The sequence below is a fragment of the Euwallacea similis genome, chromosome 11 (genome assembly GCF_039881205.1).
Source record: "Euwallacea similis isolate ESF13 chromosome 11, ESF131.1, whole genome shotgun sequence".
Taxonomy (NCBI): domain Eukaryota; kingdom Metazoa; phylum Arthropoda; class Insecta; order Coleoptera; family Curculionidae; genus Euwallacea; species Euwallacea similis.
In genome coordinates, this window is record NC_089619.1 from 2,719,517 (window position 1) to 2,738,951 (window position 19,435).

A 19,435-nucleotide genomic window follows, 5' to 3' on the forward strand; every position below is an offset into this window, starting at 1 on the left:
CATTAAATTCTCTAATCATGACCCAATTTATTTGCGTTTTATTGCCTGAATTTTTATTTTCATTGATCTCGAATGAATTTTTTACGTAATCGATCAAATCATTAATACAAAATTAATTAATTCATCAGATCATTAATATAAATTGTGATCCTTAGCTGGGTATTCAGAAAAAAGTACCTAATAATTTATTTGGGCCCTTTACGTGGTTACCCGTTTGTAATGTCCTGGACACTGCACGTCCCTCGCTATACGTTTATTCTCTCGTTTGGGATATTTCATATTTATGCAATTTGAGCATGCATATTCTTCAGTGGTTCGTTAATATTCAGTAACATTAATCATCTTCATTAATATTAATTTTCACAGTGTTTGCCCAAGGAGATGGCTGACTAACTGAGGAGGACAATAAGCCTTTCTGAGCTCTCAGATAAGTATAAATCCTCCAAAAGACTGACTTTATGACGTTGAAGGGATTTGTGATATCAAAGAGACGTGACAGAACCAAAAGTCTGTAGTCTATACAGTTCCCCATGTGTACTTTTTGACATCATGAACAACACTGTTAATTCTAGTTTTCTAAGGTGGTGGTTTTCGGCTCAATTACAGGAGAACTAAACAAGTTAGAAGATTTTCATAAATTGTTTGAAACTTTCTACTTAAAAAAAAAACAAGGATGAACCAAAAATAAATAAATGACGCTTACCACTAACTCCCAATTTACAGCTAACTCTTTAAATACAATAACTTACTCAACTTCATAGATAACATTAATTGCCAATTTAACTTTTCCGAAGCATTCTTAATTCGCATTTCACTTACTCTGTCTTTGTTATCTCTATCAAAAATCTGTTAAATTGTTTTTCAATCCCGGGTAAAACTGAAGTCTTTTAGATGATCAAAACTGGTGGCGAAACATGAACTTGATCTATAGATTGACGGCGGATTAGAGCAGACTGATTGCGATGGTCTCCGAGGAAACCGCATTCGTGGTTTTAGGCGCCCCCCTTGGTGGTAATCGCACAAGTTGTCGCTGGAAATTAAAGCTTCGAACCGTTTGTTCAGCTGACTTTGTCGATATAGCAATAACTAAGGGAATTGGGAAGGACGCTATTATATCTCGGTTCTTTTAAAAGCCTTTTCTTTAAGTAATGAATGTATTCAATGTTTGTGTATTTGAATTGGTGTGAAATTGGGGTTTCAATTTTTTTTAAGCTATACCCATTACGGAGACCGAGATTTTTATTGTTGGAGCATTTTTTACGAACTGCTTGTCATTCCGACCAGGTCAAGGTATTGTTTGGGTCATATTTACAATATCGTAATTTGAAAACGGTTACACTAATTCAACTGTGGCTTGGGCTGTTTTGAAGCAGAAAACCTATTTAAAGTTATCCAAGGCTTTACAAGAATATGCTGATTTTACGTCTATCTATAACCACATGAAAAGGCTTACTAATCCCTACAGTGCAACAAATGCTATCGAGCGTGAATGATGACTACAGTGATAGCATTTGTTTCTTCGAATACGCCCCATTAATAATAAACATCCCAAAACCCGCATATACATTCCCTTTCGGGAAAGGTCTAATAAAATTTCCATATGCACCACGATTTAAAACATTCTCTAGTTTGAACAAAAAGGTTACATACAAGGTGTTCAACATATTTTCTAAACTTTAACCATTGTTTTCTGGGTCGATATACAGAGTGAGTTACCATTTTGGGATCTTTTTTAACAAAAGTGCTAAGGGGAAGTTGATTCTTTATACTTGGTGGCATATTGATAAACCCTTACTTGGCCACGTTTTAATATTACAAGACAAATAAATACAAAAATTTTAAATTGAACACGGAAACTTATCAAAAGTCTTAAAACTCGCTGCCGATTTTTTCATAATAATTTTAATACTCTATTTTAACCCGATCTAACTGTTCTGCTTTTAAAGTCATCGTTAAAAATAATTTTGGATTTTCATTGCATTTTCGAATTTACTCATTTTTTGTCTGATTATCGCTAAACAAAAATTGAGCCATCCGAATGACTAGCCGATATAAAAATAGATTTTAATTTGCTTTAAATTACGCAACTTTTACCCAATTTAAGCAGTTTTGTATCTATTACTGTTCCCGAAATCCCTATGCTGTTCATCCTTGTCTGGGAGAGACTGTATACGGTATATCACACTACTTATTTCTTGATAATGAGTTTCAGTTCTGCTAAAGGAGGCTACCTCGGACATCCAGGTCCGAAAAGAAGACCCCTGTCGTCCAGGTTTAAAAGGGAGGCCCCGGTCGTCCAGGTCGAATCGTGGGATTCCAGCAATCAAGGTTTAAAAAATTGACTCTGACGGTCAAATTTCAATAGGACGGTTCCGGCATCTAAGTCTGGCAGTGGGATCCCGCCCGTCCAAGTCTGGTAACGGTTCAACTATGATTATTTGTTTCATAAAGCAGTTATAGCAATCATCAAACATCTATTTGTTAGGCGATGTGTTGCCTTGTGAAACATATGTCTGAGCAATCATGACTTAAGTTCGATTTAACTAAAAGTCGGTACTTGAATCATGCCATAATAATACCGTTGTGGTGAAATGGGTTTAAGTTGTGACTATTGATGAGAGCTGATCTTACAGGACGGTCCAAGCAGCAATTACAACTCAGCTGCTATTTTTTACTGTTTTGTTTTAAGCTACGCGCAAAGACTTCCTGTGCTATAACCAAGCGAGTTTGAAATTAATTGGAATTAATTAAAAGGAAATTAGCACAGCTGGGGTGGGGTTAAATGCCAATCTTTCGGCTTCCAATTAACTTATGTAAACATCGTCTCTTACATTTTGTCTGAATTTTCTTTCCAGTGGAATTTCTTGTACTGAAAATTGATTCCATTAGCAAAAGTTCACTGAACAGCCATTGCGATAGAGAATTTTCGTTGGCAAAATTCTTTATCTAATTAAAACCGGTTCGTTAGCAAGTTTACGTACCAAATTAATGAAACAGATTAGTAGATCTATACGGAATATGCAGGTGCCTAGATAATTAAAAATAACAAAATCAATATGTGAAGGTACATACGTAAACGCTGCGATAGTGAAATCCACGTTGTTAAAATTGAACTTAATCTAACTTACATTGTAATCCTTGTATTTCCACGTGTATTTAAGCAAACCGCTGATACTAGCAATTTGAGATCCATTAAAAACTGAAATTACATTTGTTTTTTAATTTTGGCCAATAAAATGATGATAGTTGCATTCGAACCTGACAATTAAACAGATGTCAATAGTCGCTTAATGGAAGCAAGTACCTCCAGTTCATACTTTAGCAATACTTCTATACTGGGTGTTAATTAAGTACATGTACTTACTTTAAGGGATGAATCTTTAACTGATTTTATTACAAAAAGCTTCTATGAATGTAGGTCCGCAACGTCTTCGTTTGAGAAATAAAGGGTGTTGAAATTTAATTTTTAATTTGTTTTTTCTTAAATATTTTCGAACAGATATGTAATAATCGTATATTTAAATAAATACAAAATTTGATACACGGGGGTTTTCTATGACGCAAAATCCAAATATTATCTTAATTTTTTAATTGTTGATGGAGGACGCCATATACAGGGATCCATCACATTTTAATTAGCCCTAATTTTTTTGCGGTATACTGTATGCCACTTTTGTATTAATAGGCTTATTGTACATTTATTTCTATTGAAAAAACGTACTTTTGGAAAATGTCTGTAGAAGTAACTGTTTTGCAAATAAACGAATTTGAAATTAATATGACTTGGGTAAAATTTATTTAATAACAATTATAGAAATAATCAAAATTAATTTAATCTTACAATAGTTGTTGAAAATGGCCACCACCCACTTCTATACATTCATAGATTTTTCTATCCGAAAATATTAAAAAGAACCAAATTAAAAATGAAATTTCAACACCCTCTAGTTCTTAAACGAAAACATTGCGAACCTACAATCATAGAAACTTTTAGTGATAAAGTCGGTTAAAGATTAATCCCTTGAAACAAGTACATGTATCTAATTAACGCCCTGTATATATAGATACAGGGCGTAGCTTGAATATGCGCTCTTGAATGCGCAAAATACCACACGTAATAAAAAACTGTACATTTTCTAAGTTGTCACATGATACCTATTTATCTAACTAATTAGGAAATATTTTGTTTTTAATACGTCACAAGTTAGACAAATTAGCTTTTCCTAATGACATAATTTTTCAAATTTTGCTGCGCGAACAACAAAACTGACATTTTGAATATACAGTGTGTTTATTTAAAAACTTACCATCCCAACAAGTTCGGAACGAAAAAACATACTGAAATACCATTTAGGAGGATCTCAAAGGTTGTAAGAGGGAACATTTTTCGCAGCAGCAGCGTGAATATTACGTATACCTCTTCACCCCCAGTCACCCCGAGTCCAGAATTTTAAATAGCACCCTACCTCGATATGTACCTCATATTACAGAGCATTTAAAATGCATTATTTTCAAACAAGTAACTCTAAAATTTATATAATAATATATATACGTTACTCTTTTATTTCTTCGCTATTATATTTTATTTCAATTGAAACACAAACAATATAAATTAGTTTTTCACAGCTTTACTTAACCCGCGATGACAAATTTTTGGGGTTTCAAACCGTAAATCTTGCAAAAATTTAAATTAATGAACTACCTCGAATATTGCGTGATCAGTTATTTGAAAAAATTGTATTAAAATTATATAAAGGCAGCACGCGAATACCAGATTATTTATTAACATGATATCTATGTTGACATTGTTACATTAATGAAAATAACCTGTATCCACAATAATTCAGTTGGCTCAATTTCAACGGCATTCTGAAAGTTCCAATAGAAAATAATATTTAGAGGAATTTTATTGAAATATATCGATAATGAAATTTAAACCTATACGAATGCATATGCAGAGTGGTCCTTAATTAATAGGACACAGAGTATAAGTGGATTCTTGGTGTAAAAACAATCCGATTTACATAAATTTATAATACACCAAAAATTTAATAATAACTGAGATACAGGGTGTTAAATTTGAAAAAAATAAATCACATTTTCTTCAAAAACTTTCGACTCCATCAGGCTAATTTTATGAAATTTTGTATCTGGGAGTTTCTTAAGACGAAAAATTCAAATTTATAAACAATTTAGTTTCCGAGAAAAACGCATCTAAAGCTAACCATGCATGCAATTTATTAAAACAAAAAAAAATTAAATAATACTTTTAATTTTCAGTAACGTTAATAATTATTGATATTTTTAAAATAATTTTCTTACAGTAATAAAAAAATCACTTTTCTTTTGTAAAATTTAATAAATAAACAATTTAAGTTTTGTTTCTTTTATTGATATTTTATTTAACGACTTCGGCTTTTTGTTTTAATAATTTGCATGCATGGTCAGCTTGAGATGCGTTTTTCTCGGAAACTGTTGTTTCTAGCGACTTGTATAAGGTATACCTTTTCTCAGTAGAAAAGATAGAGCAATAGATTTTTCCACTCGAAAGTGATATACAGCGTGACACAAAAAAAATTGCAGCTGTTTAAAGGTGTCCTAATGGTCGCTGGTGGCGCCTTCTAAAAGATACAACTAAATCGTTCACAAATTTGAATTTCTCATCTTAAGAAACCCCCGGATACAAAATTTTATAATGCGCATGTCTCATTGGCAGCATTTATTTAACTAAATTTGATTAATAAAATTTTAATAAATATTTGACTCTGATTCCCCAAAAGTATCCTCGGAAGCGGGAGCATTTTTAACTGAACCTGAAGGTCCTGGTCTTACAACATTTCTTTGTAGAGATTTTCCTTTTGTCATCGGATTATTAGACTATTTATAACTATAATTTTTGTCTAATAGAGTTTCAATAAAAGTTTTCCTCACCTGAATCTATTTTTTTCTGCTTCAAAACTTTGACTAGACACGTGTGGAGACATTTGTAAAACGGAGACTAAGCAAAGGGAATCACAAGGTGAATTTCTTTGTGCCTTGTGAAATGATATATTAGGCATGATGGTGTTTTTTTTTGTTATAACGCCATAAATTTTGCAAATTCTTACTGTATTTCTTTTCTTGTAGTTCGTTTGAAATATATATAGGTCTTAAGGGCAATACTACTCGCACCGTTAACTCCTGTTATGTGGCCTAATAATAAAAAAATCAAAATCAAAAAGCTACCACAAATATCAATCATACGTCAAATTTACGCCTGCGAACTGACTTTTTTTAAGAATCATTTACAAACTAAAAGGAATTACATGAAACAATATTAGCACTCATATATGTCAGTTGTCTACTAAAGTCAGACCAATCGCAACAACACAAGCAGCCGTTACGATCGTTACCATCACTAGTTAAGTAAAATACCTCGTAAAATCACTACTTTGCCCTCTCTTTTAGAAGCACAAATGTGTGTTTTACGGCTAATTTTAGACAAATAGTCTAATGGTTAAGAAATAACTTATTTGCCCTAAAAAAATTCACGGCTTTGCCACTGATTACATCAATGGTGCTTCGAAAAGTTGTTTATCAGACATGCGTCAAATAGCTAGTACCTTAGGAACCCGCTCCACAAATTTCGTGTTTCACGGGGATGTCATTTCATAACTATCAGTTCCTAAACCTGATCACACAGGTTGAAATCATTCTGTTAAATATTTTTCAATAAAGCAAATGCTGAGAAAACATAGAGAGGAGTTGATTTAATATTTTGGTTCTCGTCAAACATAGACACTGCGCAAAATCGCGTTACACAAGTATAAAAAAATTATTTTCTTTTCATTCATCTTAATTGGATATTTTGAAATTTACCTTACAATTGTTTTTGATTTCAAAAATCGAAATCAAGAACGTGAGTACGTTTTGAGACTACAAATTCTACTGAAATCTTGTAGTGTCGGCGGTGATCATGTCAGCCTAGGTGATACTCCCCTCTAGACCAGGGGTCTCCAAACTACGGCCCGCAGGTTAAATCCAGCCCTAGACACTCGTCAGCGATCTGAAAAAGATCTACAAAACAAGCACATCAAATACATTAAATATTTTTGCTTATTTGTATCTATCTGTATTTTTGTTTGCTAATTTTATATATCTTCATAAATGTTAAAAAAATCAAAAAGTCATTTTATTAATATTACTTTTGTATAAAACTTTATATTCGGCCGCCTATAGTTTTATATATTCACATGCGGTCCTATCTTTAAAAAATTAGAGCACCTCCACTTTAGACAATTCCTTAGTGACGAGCTGCTTTGCCAGGTTAGTGAATTGCACGAAGTTCTATGCATTAAATGGAAGGCAAGCTCGCTTGATTTATTTTCTCTGAATTTCTCTATTGACTCCATTTGAAAAGAAGGTGCGAAATTATTGAAATTCAAATATGACGTGGTATCTCGATCTTCAAGTACAATCTGCGACGACAAAAGAGCTTCCAATGCTTATTACTAAGAACGAATAGATATTTTCACAGAAAACCCTGAAAATGTATTATCTGAAAAAAACAAAATATAAATTGCTTTATCGTTTAGTTTTATTGTTTTAATTTGTATCAATTTTCAATTCCGGAATATATGTATATTAATTGTATATCAATTAGTAAAAATAAATTATAAATTGATTTTATACAATATACCTAACAAAAATAATTAATTACCAACACAATTTCAATCACTTTTATTTATGAGTGTCACTAAACTGTTTAGACAAACTTTGAAATGTGAGGTAGCTCATCAAACCAAAAAATTTCCCTTAAAAAAAACTTTGAAAAGCGTTTTTTTGACGATAAAATAATTCACTGATTAATTTTATTGGTTCTTCACCCCACAATTCTTTGCCCCTAAACACATTTCTTACAAAAGATTCGGAAAAAGCATTTTTAAATATATCAATTATTAAAATTTGAATTTTTTAAATTTCGATACCCTGTGTATCACAATAAAAAAATAAAACACTTTTCGAACGAAGACGAGGCCCTTTAAGTTGATGAGCTTTATCGCTTCTAAAAGTTCGCTCAAATATTTTAGTGGCATCATATTTATGTAATACAAACAATGTTGTTGGCAAACATTTATGGCAAAGTTTACTTTTTACACTATACGTTGTTTAAATAAAACATTTTCTTACCTATTTATTCATTAAACTTCTCTATATGTCATCCTCAAAGATTATATTGAATTTAACTAATCTATTGGTATGGGGTTCATGCAAGGCATGCAGGGTCTTATCGCTTATAACTCTTTCTGCAAAAGCATGAAATTAGAAAATATTTTAATAAAAGTAATTTTATCAAAAAAGCTGGGCCCGCACGTTATATTTCCAGAACGGAATTATTTAGAAAAATCGATATCAGCTCATCAAATCGATAAGGGTTGGAAATATCTATGGAAATGGTCGATTGTAAGGAAAACTGTAGTGGGCGGGGCAAAACGTTAAATTAAAAAGTTTTAGGATATTAGCTTTAAAACCGAGGTACTCTCGAATATACAGGATATCTCAAAAAATTGTGATAGAAAGAAGCTTAAAGTGATTTTATAGCACTCCCTAAAAAGATACAGATTAAAATTGAAACATCCTATATACAGTATATATAGTGTGAGTTTGAAAAATTACTATTTTGGGATCTTCCTTCTAGAGCAATCTTTTGAGGTTTCAAAAAAGTGTAAACGGAGGCCGTGCAGAAGCGTAGTTTGATTTTTTCTGTAACATATGGTTTAGCTGAAATTGAGTAAAATTATAATTTTTAATGGGACATCCTATATATTATTAGATATTTTGAATCGACTCGTTAATACCAAAAAACGGATTTTTAAAATGTTTTCTAATTTTTTTCTATTACTTTTTCTATTTATTATGCCCAAACTATGCGACATATGAGATGTTTTCGTTGTACCCTATCAGGGAGTTGTAAAAAGGCACAAAATAAGTATTAACAAACATACAGCGTATTAAAGTTTCAGATCCTTTTTCGTCTTTTTTTTCAGCTCTTCCAATTTTTTAAGCATTTAGCATTCTCTCTCATTCCAGCATTCTCCAAATAATATCCAATACATAATATAAGACGCCATACATTTAGTAAGATATTACTAACTTAATGATTTATGTACTGTTATATCAGCTGCAGACTCAGACCCAATGGAATCTTCGCTTTCATCATCTGAACTATTAAAGATATTTCCATTTTCATTTCCAGATTCATCAAGGTTGTGGTAGTTTTTGATTGTTGGTAAGCTATTTCGATATTTAAATCTATCATTTTCCGGTCGTGCTCTTGGACCCTGTCGACTACCATATCTTAACAATCTGTTCGTTTTTGAATCAGGGGGTAACACCTAAAACCCAAAATGAAGAAAGCAGTTTTCTTTAACATACTTTATTATGTATAAAAACTGAATTCTCCGGCGAACTTACTGACCTTAAAGTCATGAAATTTTATGACTGAGAAAAACTAATCGGGTCTTGTTAAAAGATAACTAGATACCATAAAAAAATAAGGTAGACACATAGAATAATTTATGGGCGAGTAAAACATTTCTGTTAACGCTAATCTAATTAACGTTAGCGTTAATGTTGAAAATATAATAAAAGAAAACACGGAAAAGAGAAGGAAAATGCGGAAGAAATACAAAATGTCAAATTAAGTTTAACAAATGTTGAAATAAGTGAGTTAAAAACTTCCTATTAATTTCGTTTCTTGGCGGTAAAATATACGTAGTTTGCTTTATTTTGTAACATTTATCGCATTAATTTAGAATTAATTTAGTGATAAGCATAACTTGGCATTAGAAAGTTCACGGTGGTTGAGGAAAAAATCAGATAAATGAACCATACAATACTCATCAAATTAAATTATTGACCAATTTAAAAAATAGAGTTGGGATCAAACAGTAAAATGCCCATACTTGCAGGACTGTGTCCAGTAGCTTAGCATGCTTTTCGGGAGAAGTGGGATTATTAATCACAATCATGGCATTGTTTTTTCTTTCCATTGCAGCATTTTTTTTCATGAGCATTTTCGCTTTTTTATTGAGCAATTCTTGAGCTTCCGGATAATGAGATAATGCTTGATTCAAAGAAGCTTTATCTAAGACAAATAAATTTGAATATCCGTAGGATCTGAAATAAAACAACAACAGGGTAATAGTGCAACAATTGTTCTATAGTGGGACAAAATTAAAATAAAATTTTACCTGACATCTGCTGTCCGCCTATTCATCCCAGGAATACCAAGTAAGCTTATCTCCCCGAAGACACTTCCTTCAGCTAAAGTGGCTAAAACTTCGTTTCCATCTTTTCCACCTAATACTTGCACTTTTCCAGATCGAATAATATACATTTCAATGCCTATATCACCCTGTAAATAGTTTTATTTACTGCACATTTTGTTTATTCACGATGTATATTTTTTCTAAACGGATTTCGCTGCCCTTTAATGTTAAACTTTTTATTTATTGATTTGAAATGTTTTATTCATTATTTTCTCAACAAGGGCAAGAGGAAGATGGATATAAAAAAAAAAAAATTTCTTATAGACAGTTTTTTAATGGTACCATCTAACTTTAAAACCAGTAACCAATGTAAGTACCTGTTTACATAAATTTACTTGATTCTGCTTATACGTTACCTTTTTGCATATTATATCATCAGGAAGATAAATAACACTCTTCAGCTCCAAAACTAATTCCCGTCTGAGAGCTTCGTCGCAGTCAGCAAATAGCTTTACTTTGCTTAATGTGTTAATGTGCACATTTATCGCAATGTCCGTTTTCATTTTATGCGGTAAACAGTCCATTATATTTTTCTCATCTGGAAGAAAACATGGGATGTAAAATAAAATTACCTGTAGGTGCCTGCGTTACCAATTACCCAATGTGTGTTGGGTTTCCCAGGTATAACTGAACCACATTTGTACTCTTCGCTGTATATCTTGTGGTAGATTCATTCTTCTCATGTACTCTAATGTTTCGTCTACTAGTTTTCTGTACTCGGTTTTGGATCTAGTGGCAGTCGAAATTATGTCCCTTATTTGTCCAATTAGCAAGGCAAATACAAAAACACCTAAAGGATGCGTTGGGAAAGGTGAAACGAAAGGCAAAAGTAAATTAAAAATGTATTTCTTACCCATAAGCCAGGAAAATGTCATGAAAATATATTCAAATTCCTGCGACGGTTTTGGATTTTTTCCAATTGAAGTAGCAGTTTTCGTTGCAAAATAGAAGCATTTTATGTATGCATTACCTTCACCGTTGTATACGAAACTATTGCTGCCGATTCCTAAAAAATTAAGCCCTCTAAATATGGCAGAAAAATCGTGCAGCTTTCTTTTACCTTCATATATCGAAAACGCATAATAAGCACATGCGTTTAAATGAATTAAATACATCATATAAATAAAGGTTTTAGTTATCCTTATTGTATAAGGATTAGCTAGTCTTCTATCTACTAAGCTGAAGAACTCCCAAAAGGTGTGCAGCTTACACAACCTCGGAAGACGAAGAATAACTAAGTCCGGCCCCACAAGCAGATAAAACAAATCAAATGGTAACAGAGACAATACGTCAAGCTAAAAGTTACATACACAAGTACAGGGTGTCTCATCAAAATGGTAGCCCCTTCGTTCATTTTTTTTAATCATTATAAAGCAAAACATGAAATACCAATGTTGTAACTATTTATTTGGAAATTTCTGGTGAAAATTACCTTAAAACGACCCTTAAATAAAATATACAACGTATCATTAAAACGATTCAAGTTCGGCCCGCTACGATTGTGCGGAGCATACTGTATAAACAAAATTGCTACAACTTTTGTACTTAACGTTTTGTTTTAAAATGGTTAACAAAAATGTTTAAAAAACTATGGAGTTGGGGGAGGATTAAATTTTGTTCAAACACCTTGTACGAAAGATTAGCTAAAGATAAAATGTACGTTAAAATTTTCAAATAAGAATATAACCCTGATTTTCTGGTGTGCATTGATAGAATATCCAACCGAATGGCGAGTGAAACTAAAAAACGGTGTTAGAAGCTAAAAAATTACAAGGAGAAAAACATTTTTAGTCTGACGCATTATAAAAAATATAAAGTCCGAGCGATGGCTCCGGAAAAACTATTATACCGGATGGCAACAGAATATGAATACACTCTGCTGCTTAACGGCTACTTTACCACAGAGAAATTCGTAATGTTGTCTTGTATTGAGAGGGACAAATTAAAAATTTTTAAATAAAATCGCGCAGAATTGCGAATATCATAGGTATGTATTCAGCTTTCGTAATAACTGAGATGCCCCGTAAAAACATTGAATTTCAGACACCCTGTACACATTTAGTATTAATTGAGGAGTTTACGCATGTCCTAAATTGAATCCCCAAGCTGAATTAAATATATTGCAAAGAGCAGGAGCTGTGAATAAAAGACAAATATGTATATTCTCGACTCTTCAGAGTATTCGGTATTCCGGGGGCGAAGGGTTTACGGACCCATGCATAATATGACGGGTGATCATTTAAAAAAACCTCGCAATAGGTCATAAACTAAACTTACGGCGTTGATAATAGATGAATTTATTACCTACTAGAGTTTTTTTTTTATGATCACCCTTTACTAAATGCTACTCATCATAGAATCAAGAGAGAAATTACCCTGTGAATGATAGGCATTAAATAACTATGCATTAGAGTCAGTTTTTATCACACACAATTACCTTAAAATGTTTGTTTTTAATATAATTTTGTATGAGCAAGGTTTTCTCGGTAACCCAGAAGCCTTCATGTAAATATTTAACTCTAGGCTGGATTAGAAGCATATCAATAACGTAAATTAAATCCGATATGTAATCTATCGCCATCCAATATGCTCTGTTGTGTTCGGACTGATAGGGAAACGTTGATCTGAGTGGAATAACCTGCAATGATATTAATTAATCAGAATAATTAAACAACAGTAGAAATATTAACTAAAGGCAGATACCTACCTAGAGTGACCGGCAGAAAGTACGCACCATATAGAATTATTTTTTCGAATTTATCAGAAAATTTTATTCTTGATAAAAGTTTGTGCATTCCTGCAATCTCAAAATGCAGTTTACAAAATTTGAATATCTTATTTCATATGGGGAAGATTCGAAAATTATGAAAATGGCTTATAAGTACCTTTATTTTTAGAAACATGTATTATGAAAATATGGTTATAATTAAAAGATAAGCCCAATAATGAAGTTTGAAAATTCTATTCCATAAAACACTTTTTCGGATTTTTTTATGATTTATCCCGTATAAAAAATATAACAAATTTATTTAATAAGCCAGTTTCGTTTAAGAGAAGATTAAAAACATACAAATATCATTATTTGTATTTTTTAATCCCACGTGGTGCGTATTTTCTGCCGATCACTGTATATGATACATGGTTGGCATGATAGGGTTCTCTTAGCAAACCCAATGCAGTTTCAACGCAATTTATTTTTTCCAATTTTATCCAATAAACTGACAGCTTTGTTGGTAACTGCACCGGTTTCATTTACCAACGAGTTACATAATGAAAACACTGGATAAACATTTTATAACTTAATTAACAAATTAGAGTAGTAACACCAGTGGTCGGTGTAATATCTATAAGTTCCTTAACTAAAAATAAGACGTTCTAGGCAACTTAACTATATCAAATGTTACTTCGTTTTGCCGCTACAAGACGTTAAACTTCTCAAATTAATATCGTTTTTTCGAAATAATTGCTAAACGCTTTTATCGATTTTCACTAATTTTGGAACTAGGAGTTCCTACATAAATTAGCGTATTTTGTCGTGAGCGGGATCTTTTTTTAATACGTGGAAATATTAAGAATAGCGCGTGGTTCGTAAATGAAGGTTTGTATTTTTGTTACCCCTGTATGAATGACTTTAATTTTTTTACTGGCACTAACTAACTTTATTTTGAAACTTTTTTATGTCTTGTAAAATTTTTACTAGAGAAGCAGTTTCTCTACAAAAAAAATATTTAGAATACCTTGCAATTCATCATTCTTAAAAAAAAAACGACATAATGCCTCAAAGTACAGATTAATTTTTTGAAACACATTTATTTGTGTATCTAGGAAAAGGTCATCATTGTGAACATTTGTTACAAAAATCAATCTAAGTTGGTACTTATTTAGAATGAAACCTTTTTTCATGTTTTCGTTCCAACTAAATAACAACAATGAATTGCAAGTTATCGTAAATAATTTTTGTGTAAAGAAGCTGTATATCTGGCGAAAATTTTACAAGAGACAAAAAAGTTTCAAAATAAAGTCAGTTAGTGGCAAAGAAAAAAAAAAGTTATTTATAAAGGAAGTAACAAAAATACAAACTTTTATTAACGAACGTACAGACAATACATTTAATATTTGGTCAAGCGTTGTACAGTCATTTGAGGAGATCTCTGTATAATATATGATTTATTGTCAGTCACACTTCGGTGTACTATAATCTTCATTGTGATAAAGAAAAATAAAGGACTTAGAGTGATAGCAGCCCAATTCCCAGCCCAACTTACCCAAGCGTTGTATAACACTACCAAAGTAACCACACACATCCAGAAAATATAGGTTCGGCCATTGGGATCTATTATTTCTATGTGTCGCAAACATTTTCCTAAACATCCTCCCACTGTTATTTTAATTTCAGGTTCATCATCTTCCTCAATATGTTTATCAGAAAATGAAACACTGAGACGAGGAAGCTTGCTCGCGGGACTGTTGCTACTTTCTAGTTCTGCAGACGAACTGAAATTATGTTTCTTGTTTAGAATAAAAGAACAAAAAAGATACTCATCATTATCATCGTAATGTTAGGTAACTGATCAGCGGACTTTATGCAGTGAGGGAGTAACAATTGAAACAAATTCAATAAGAGATGTGGGTAGCGGAGAGAAAGAATCGCTCAGACACGTCAAACTTAAATCTTAAATGCAAATTCTGACAATCTTGGTTTCTGACATCATTGTTGTCGCGGATATTACGGCAGCTGCTCCTGTTTAGATGGCAACCCCAATTTTTGAGAGCCCCATTTAATACTGAGTACACTATTCTCCATAAAGAATAATTAATTTTTAAGGTCACATTGTATGTTACAGCACTAGGTCAAAAAAATTTCATGTTCTCTCTACTTACCTGTCTTTAGTACATGGAAAAATATAAATAACAAAAATGTATAATTTACATGATCTACCTTAGGGGAGAAGGAGTTTCTGGGCCTTCAAGACGTTCTTTCACAGCCTGCGCTCGAGTAGAAAATGCATCAACTAGATGCCTTATTCTATCTTGAATGAATTGATGATGGTTTTCGGAGGAACTAAAACAATAAACTTTTTTTTATTTGTCGAGGAGATGCATTGCTAAAAATATTCATAATATAATATAACAAGTACAATGAAAATGGTTAATAATTCACTTAATTCCTGAGAGCTCTTTCTGATTGGTTTTAAACAACAATGCAGAAAGTGGAGAGAGCAAATAACTGCCGGCATTTCATTGAAATTGATCTCATTTTTTGGCGGTAAGGCCGCCATGCATTAGTGTTTCTATGACGCCACTTTAAAATAATAAAATAAAATATGGTCATTGACGTAGATAATAAAAAATGACTTGATTTCTAATTTGGTTTAGATATCTCAGGAACTGTAGGAGGTATAAGAACAAACGAACGAAGAATACAATTTTAACACTGTATTTCTGTAACAAATTATTTGCAGACATGTTTATATGAACTTTTTTGCTTAAAATTATCGACTGGTTCACGTCTTGAAATAATGGCATGCTATTGTGAAACATCCTGTATACACACCTGCTTTTTACGGAACAAGTGGAGACGCAAATTCTTTAAGTAAGGAAGCATCGGTTACTTACTTTTCTGCTGAAATATTATCAAACGGTCTATTTATAGGTTCCCCGCATTTTCCCTTACTATGAATAATATTCTTTTCCGTTTGTATACGGATAACTCTGCTACTTTCTTCCAAAGGCTCACTGCACCACGAAGTTCCAGACGTCGCTTTTTCGACTACTTGGTCAATAATTAACTTTTCTGGGTACACCATTCTCTAGGGAAGGAGAAAAAAGATGTTTCGAATATGGCAAATTATTTGTACAACTTAATAGAAAAGTTATTATGCTTGGTATTAAGTCCTATAAATATTACACTTGGATGGAAAAGAGTTGAGCAAGTTAAAAATTTACCAAAGTACGATCTTACATGTTTTCGCCAAAAATCTACTTAATATTATGTAACAATTATTAACGCAACACCCTGTATATATCCTAAACTATCAACTTTCGGATGAGACATATTTTCTCCAATCGACTATTTGATGTGTAGTATATCTAGCTTTTGGTTGTCCCATTGTTAATAAATGACCCTGTATAACTTTTGTATTGTTTCCATAATTTAGACAATTTTTTCAGCAGGTAGAGAGAATATCATTCAGACTTCTAATTAAAGTTGAATTTATATAATACATTATACAGGGATAAAAAATATACCTTTTTTTCATGTTGATTTAAAACACTCTTTGGGGAAATTTAACTTTACGGTATCGATTTCTCATGTTCGATTTCATTTCCTACACATCATCGTCTTCCCAACGTAGGGAAAAATTGTCGTTAAAACGAAAAATAACAGAACAAACGTATATGGAATGTCAGTATCTTACAATATTTGATGAGGTCAAACGTCAGTATGCTGAAGAATGATGACAAAATTCCATAAGGTCAAACGTCAATATGTTGGAAAATGACCTTAAGGAAATTCTTCAGGGATTACGAGACGAGAAATTTTCCGGGTGTGTTACATATTTTACATGCTGACATCCCATACACTTCAGAGTTGCAACATCCATTCTTCATTCTTAGCAAAGGGCAATTGTTAGTTTTGAACTGACAATAGTGTGCAATTGCATCGCTCCAATAACCCCTACTTGTGGGTGAGGCGTTATTCCCTAACAAAATAAGAGTAAATTGCACAATCTGGGTCAAATGTGTAGAACGTATTTATGCAATTTTTGTGACACCTTAATCCTACAGCAAAATGAGAAAAAATCATATCTCAAACGCTATTTTATGTAATTTGTGTCACCTCGCTTCGCTCGTCCCGCAGAATCCATTCGTTACATAAGACATTTCAGCATTCATTAACTAGTTACATAAATATTATAGCCATAAATAGTTAAAGTTTAATTTTTTCTGAATTTTCATAATACGCAGTCTGAAAAAACAAATGAACACCGGAGAGTATAGAATTTCTCTAAGTTTATTTTTGTGAATGAAACACCCTGTACATGTAGTGCTATATTTTTGGAACCTTAAAAAATCTTTTTCACCGATATAAAATAAGTTTATAATCGCAAATGCGATTCTAATAAAAATATGGTCAAGAAGGAATAGGCGATCACGCACAAGTTCCACTACCGCGTACGAAATGCCCATTGGCCGTGACGGCACAGGTTTTCATCTCTCTTAGCCTGTTCAATTAATGGAGATGGAATGAGATGCGAGGTATCACGTCATGGTCATGGAAAATGTGATTTCCTAGACTATAGGCCCGCATGAAAAAAATAAAAAAATAACTTCTAAATCTCTCAATAACTCCTTATACTATAACGAACTCATGTTAATGTTTGAAAAGCGTTTTTCCAAATTCTCGGAATATTCCTAATAAGTAACAATACACAAGGTGTTCCATTAAAAAATAAAGTTTTTATAATTTCTCATGCTCGCTTATTTTTTCCGAAAACATACTATTCTAAAAATCATAGAGAAAATTTAATATTTAAAAAATTTTCCAGCCCCAATAGTAAAATAGATATTATCGATATAGCCCTGTGCATACTGGAAAATATTGTTAAAAAACTTACCGCAAAGAACCACTGATCTGCATGTTACGTAGCTCACTAGATTATTTTTAAAGCTGTTTTACATAGACAAGAAAAAACCAAATGCTAATACGATTTAAATAATCTAGAACTTTATCCGTTGATTTTGGGAACAATAAGCAATACCTATGCTTGCATGCCAGCCAAAACGTAGGTTGCAATTAAATCTAACAATTAAGCTAAGTAACCCACACCAACAGTAAAACAAATTCATTAGCTTACCTTTTTGAGTCGGTAAATGTTTTCCATTTCTGGCTAATGGCGCTCGTTGCGTGACATTCAGATCGTTTATACTGAGAATGGGAAAACAGGCAGGACGAGGCCGCAAGACTGAGCAGGATCAGGATAGAAACCAGGATCGAATTTTATTATTTGTGTGGCAGCGATGGGCAAGCGAACTCCTGTAAATGCCTTTCCACTTGTTACGAGGGTGAGGGAAAAAATTAACTATTGAGCAAATAGTTATGCCTTACAAAATACAGGATAGGACATTTTAAGCCGGCACCGACCTATTGTTCGGTGAACCCTAAATTTTCTTTTTTTTTAGGGTTGTTCGTTGGGGTACTGTCCAGCTTCAAGTTTCCGCATGAAAAATACAGTCCCTAATGTGTGGCAACCTAAAGTGGCTGTTTGTGTGATCAACTTAAAACGGAAACTACTGCTTTATCCCTTCATGTGACTCGATATTTACAACTAATATCGTAAACGCTTCAAGGGTTGCCTTACTACTGGATTATGGTTAACTAGAACTGCACAATCAACAAAAATCCGAAGAAAGCCATTTGGACGTGGTTCTGCCCTTTTAAAGGTATTGCCTGATTTAAACATCTTTAGTTTTAGAGAGCTGAAGGTATGTAAAGAGCATCATGCAGATTAGTTATTTGAGGGGGAAAATTCTTTAACAGCTTTACCCAGTAAATATTATCCCCTTAACCTTTTGCAAGTATTAAAATTATATCTCAGTATAATCTTAATACTTGAAAAGGCAATTTAAACCAATGCAATAGGATGGTGTTATGAAGTGAGATGTCAGTGAGTCGGAGAGATGAAATATCGAAACTCGGGGAAGCTTAAAAAGAAAAAGTAAATTCGATTACAAAATGATACGTATACATGACGGGATCTCTTCAGTTTTTTGCTTCAAGGGCTAATATTACGTTACCTGTACCGGGTGGGCAAAAATGAGGCCATACCTCAGAAATAGTTTCATGTATAATATGCGGAAAAAAGTTTCTCAGCTAATTTCACTTAGAAAAATCTCTGGGATTTTTTCTTGTTTTTAAATTGACTGTAACACTAATGGCGTAACGGTAATGCAGTAAATGTAACTGCGTTAGTCTCAAGCCATTAGTGTAAAAAGCAAAAAAACATTCCATTCGATAGAAAAAAATATAATACCTACTTATTTGGTTTCACGAAAAAAATTTAGTAATCATTAGTCAATAATCGTAACCTGCGTCTGAGGAAATGGAGCAATTCGTTCGGAGC

At 32.6% G+C, this 19,435-nt stretch overlaps 1 protein-coding gene across 4 annotated transcripts; it reads right to left on the reverse strand.

Moving 5' to 3' along the window:
• Nucleotides 1-7,460: 7,460 nt before the first annotated feature.
• CngB (Cyclic nucleotide-gated ion channel subunit B) lies at nucleotides 7,461-18,309 on the reverse strand. Of its 4 annotated transcripts, XM_066395075.1 has the most exons (13): nucleotides 18,170-18,309; nucleotides 15,927-16,120; nucleotides 15,250-15,372; nucleotides 14,576-14,804; nucleotides 12,748-12,948; nucleotides 11,371-11,605; nucleotides 11,164-11,316; nucleotides 10,909-11,100; nucleotides 10,667-10,848; nucleotides 10,233-10,396; nucleotides 9,945-10,158; nucleotides 9,134-9,374; nucleotides 7,612-8,285 (listed from the first exon to the last, which is right to left on the reverse strand). In XM_066395075.1, the coding sequence occupies exons 1-13, from the start codon at nucleotides 18,194-18,196 to the stop codon at nucleotides 8,191-8,193; spliced, it is 2,250 nt and encodes a 749-aa protein (XP_066251172.1). In that variant the 5' UTR covers nucleotides 18,197-18,309; the 3' UTR covers nucleotides 7,612-8,190. The 4 variants fall into 4 exon arrangements, with proteins under 4 accessions (XP_066251171.1, XP_066251170.1, XP_066251172.1 ...); XM_066395074.1 differs by lacking the exon at nucleotides 7,612-8,285 and adding an exon at nucleotides 7,461-7,537 and having other exon boundaries at nucleotides 10,909-11,316; XM_066395073.1 differs by lacking the exon at nucleotides 18,170-18,309 and adding an exon at nucleotides 17,930-18,049 and having other exon boundaries at nucleotides 7,611-8,285; nucleotides 10,909-11,316.
• Between the last annotated feature and the right edge of the window lie 1,126 nt (nucleotides 18,310-19,435).

Excerpts from the sequence above, each read along its gene's own strand:
- CngB (XM_066395072.1), bottom strand. The coding sequence starts at position 18,196 with ATGGAAAACATTTACCGACTCAAAAAG. Across the intron at positions 9,375-9,944 it reads TACTGGACACAGTCCTGCAA|GTGTTACCCCCTGATTCAAA; the intron begins GTATGGGCATTT and ends TTTGGGTTTTAG. Across the intron at positions 8,286-9,133 it reads AACAGTACATAAATCATTAA|AAAGAGTTATAAGCGATAAG; the intron begins GTTAGTAATATC and ends ATGCTTTTGCAG.